The 3,865-nt window shown below is 44.7% G+C and overlaps 1 protein-coding gene across 1 annotated transcript in view; it reads right to left on the bottom strand.

Annotated features, from left to right (window-relative positions):
• LOC106344614 overlaps positions 1 to 1,235 on the bottom strand; it is a 2,070-nt gene extending 835 nt beyond the window's left edge. Inside the window, exons 1-2 of the mRNA XM_013783960.1 lie at positions 170 to 1,235; positions 20 to 51 (exon numbers count right to left, since the gene is read on the bottom strand). Of these exons, the coding sequence (XP_013639414.1) occupies positions 20 to 51; positions 170 to 1,235 (1,098 nt within the window). The remainder of the gene's footprint in view (positions 1 to 19; positions 52 to 169) is intronic.
• Between the last annotated feature and the right edge of the window lie 2,630 nt (positions 1,236 to 3,865).

Genomic DNA, 3,865 nt, shown 5'->3' with positions numbered 1-3,865 from the left:
TCCCCGAGTCGAACAATACATGTGTGGGACGCCCCGCAACATGTAAATTTCCTGCCACAACATCAATATATATCAAAACAATAAAAATTATCCAATAGAAATTAACCAATCCATCACAAGCAATCACACAACACAAAATCAATATAGTAAGGCTAAAGAACCCAAATACCTGTGATGGGACCCTTAGATGGGCCTGGAGGTTTAGTATCCTCTAGTTCTAAAGCGTAAGCTCTACCTCCTATAGCTTGCCTTTTTGGTGCTGGTGCGATTGCAGGTGGAGCTGGAGGAGGATGGACAGTGATTGGCATAGCTGGAATAGGACGATTGACACTGCACTGAGTAGAGATGTGTCCTTTCTTTCCACACGTGTAGCATGTAGGATTGTATGAGTTTGACTGAAAGGATCCAGGTTTCATCCCGTAGCATTCACTTGACTTATGGCCTATCTTGCCACAGTTGAAGCATTTTCCTGTGAACAGAGATCGTCGACTTGACCCTCCCAATTCCTTTTCCTTATCTGTACCCTTAAAAGATCTTTGGTTTCCACCATACTTTTCTTCTTGATGCTGCTTGGATTTCTTAGTTGCCGCCTTCTCAGCTTCCAATCCAATCTCCACATTTACAGCTTTTTCCACTAGCTCGGTGAGACTCTCGTAGTTCCCGACTGCCAGTCTATATTCTAACTCTGGTTTTAGACCAAACATAAAGTTAGATATCATGGTTTCTTCATCATCTTGTCCTCGCAGCACATGTCGTCGCAGTCGCATGAACTCAGATTCATATTCTCTAACTGTCTTGTTTCCTTGTACTAAGTTTGCAAACTGACGTTGAAGCCTTCGCTTGGATTCAGGAGTGAAGTACTTGCGTTCAAATTCTTGTTTGAATGCCGCCCAAGTGTTGACTAGATGTCCCACTTGGTGATCCCTACTCTCCCACCATTCTGCTGCATCTTTGTCTAAGTAATATACTGCCATTTTCTTCTTAGACTCTTCAGAACACGTTAGGGTCTCAAAGTTTTTCTCCATAGTTCGAAGCCACTGGTCGGCTTGAAATGGATCTGTCCCGCCTTCAAAATGTGGTGTCTTCATATTCTTCATGGCAGTTGTGGCAGCTATCAACGGTAACATCGGTGTAGCCACTGTAGGTTGTGGTGGCATAAATGGCTGAGGTTGCACCTGAGGTTGTTGCAGTGACCTCGCTATCACGTCATGAAGCATCTTCAGAGTGTGCTCCATTCCTACTCCTTGTTGTGGTTGATCATGAACTTCTGGTTAAATCGGGTTGTTCCGCCTTATTGGTCTTGGTCCTTGAACACCCGACTCGCTATCATCTGTTTCTGGTCTTCTCCTTACAGTACGGTTTGGTGGAAAGTTTTCTTCTGGTGGTATATCTTGATCATGTCCAAACAGATTGTTGTTTCTTCTTACGTTTTCTTCACTGGATCCTTGGTTGGTGTGCGCCAGTGTTTGCACCTTTCCCTTGGATTCATATCCCAATCCTCTTCTTCTCGAGACTCTGTCTATACCCATCATCCAATCTTGTCCCCAATCACTCCTTCCCCTCCTTGCCATCTGCAATCCACAAACAGGGAATTCCTATTTAGATTACTAATTAGAGCGGAACTCTGCTGGTTTCCTAATACATCTTCTGCGACACATTTGACTCGATAAAACACGGAAAGTACGTGATTGACCGCATGATCTAAACCATGCTCTGATACCACCTCTGTAACACCCCCGTACCGTTTTAGACATCGGTCAGTCAGCCGGGCAACAATCAAACAAGAACATGCCCGAACGACCTTCCTCTGCCAAGTCTCGAAGTGTTACGACGGGTTAGAATAGACTTTCCAAGTCACAAAACATAATTCTGTAACCCAGAATATCCATTCAAAATTCGTTTCCTCTAATCTTCGGCCTGAGGCTTTGCAACCCGTACCGAATCATTGAGTTGTGTTAGGTTGGACTAACCTAATATCAGATTCAACAAGTCACGAATATAAACATACTTTATTTCATAATATAAAACACGAAGTTCACAAGCCCAAAATATTATACATAGGGTCCATGGACGCAGTCGAAAGTAAAACATACATTCAAATATCTTGAAAACGAGTCTTTAGCAAAAGATGTCCAATCTACACCAGCTCCTACAGTTCCGCGAGGGCTATGGTCCTTTATAGTGGTCACCTGCAATAGGGTGTGAGGAGTGAGTGAACTAGTTTCACTCAGTGAGCCAGGGTTCCCTATCTAGCATATACAACTACCCGTCATTCTAAACCCCACACCAAACACAAGCAAGACGGGTAGTTCAACAATCAATATTCAAGATCATAAAGCATGACCGATTTAAGCAATAAACCATTAAAACATAATAAATCAAACACTCTTTATGAGTGTCATATCAATCAACCATATATATATATACTCCTAGGGCCCAACAGAATCATTCTTCCTCCACATAAGGGACACCGGCAATCCCTTCACTATTACACCACACAGGCGTAGGCGCGAGTAGGCGCTCGGGAATCGCCCAGTCACGGTCCTCAATCGGAATTGCCGTGCCCCGGTCCTCTATCGGACTCGCCAGGGGCTATCACATCCACGTGTGACACTCAGCCTTGGTGATCAAGCCAAGTTAAACCGAGCCCACCAATTTCCGGACCACGACCGGCTTAGTGGTACCATCTGAGGAAGCAATGACCTGCAAACTACTACTAGAACCACCACGAGGTTCTCACACAACAGTACCAACACGAAGTCCAGACATCGTCTCAAGCCTCGTATCCACAAACTGACACCTAGACTGGTCCGACTATCCTAGCTTGGAAGCCGTCTCCGATGTCAGGAACCTGCATTAAAAATTCGTTAACAAATAATTAACTGTGACTCACAGTGATTAAGCGATGTGGTTCGACTCTTTGATTCCGGATGTTGACCAAACCCCTTTTATCCCCTCCAAATTTTCGTCTTGGTACCGTGATGTTAAATCCCAAAACCCAACCTCAATGTCTTGAATGAACTGGTCTGGACTGATCAGAACTCGGAAAGAACTTTCTTTCTCTTCTGGACAGTCTTTCGGAACTTCCCGGCAGTTTATCGGTCTTCGAAAAATGTCTATACTTCTAAAGCACCTCACTTCTTTCTCTCTATCTCTCTAAGCCACGTATTGGACTGTCATTGGTGTGTCTGAATGAGTAAAAATAAACCAGGGTAGCTGGGTATATATAGAAGTTGCCGGCCAATAAGAATGAGCCACCCGATCGCTTGTGTGTCGTCTTGCATGCTTTCGGTCGCATGCGTGGCGATACATGGGTGTCCATATGCCCTGCTGCATGCTCTCTAGCCATGCGAGAAGACACCTCCACGTCCACTTGCCCTTCAGCATGTCTGGTGTTCATGCATCGCGACACACGGGCCTCTGCATTTCGGTTCGCATGCGCAAATCGCAGGTATTACGACACCTCGTGCTTCTGTGTGTCAAGCTGCATGGAACTGCTTCATACACGTCTACACCTCCTTCTTTTGTTGACACTCAGCAGGTTAAATTGTTGACACCACGTCCTGATCCCTTAGATCAAGCCACCTCGAGCTTCTCGATCGATTTGCGCGATTTCGGCTCCTCTGGTGAATTTTCGTCCGGCGATCAATCCCGAATATTTTTCCGTTCCCAATCTGATGAGCTACATATTCTTAATAGACTCCAGACTAACTTTAACCTTGAGGATAAATATTTTCAGAGCCTTCGGCTTCCCCGAGAAATTCCATAAAACTGAAATTAGGTTTTTTTTTTTAAGATGGGGTACTACAATCACCGTCTGGAGCAAACCCCCAATTGCCTTCAAGGATTCAACTCAAGACATGAT

Source organism: Brassica oleracea, chromosome C5, assembly GCF_000695525.1.
Source record: "Brassica oleracea var. oleracea cultivar TO1000 chromosome C5, BOL, whole genome shotgun sequence".
Lineage (NCBI taxonomy): Eukaryota > Viridiplantae > Streptophyta > Magnoliopsida > Brassicales > Brassicaceae > Brassica > Brassica oleracea.
Note: the sequence above shows the minus strand (reverse complement) of the source record. Positions and strands in the feature narration are given on the sequence as shown.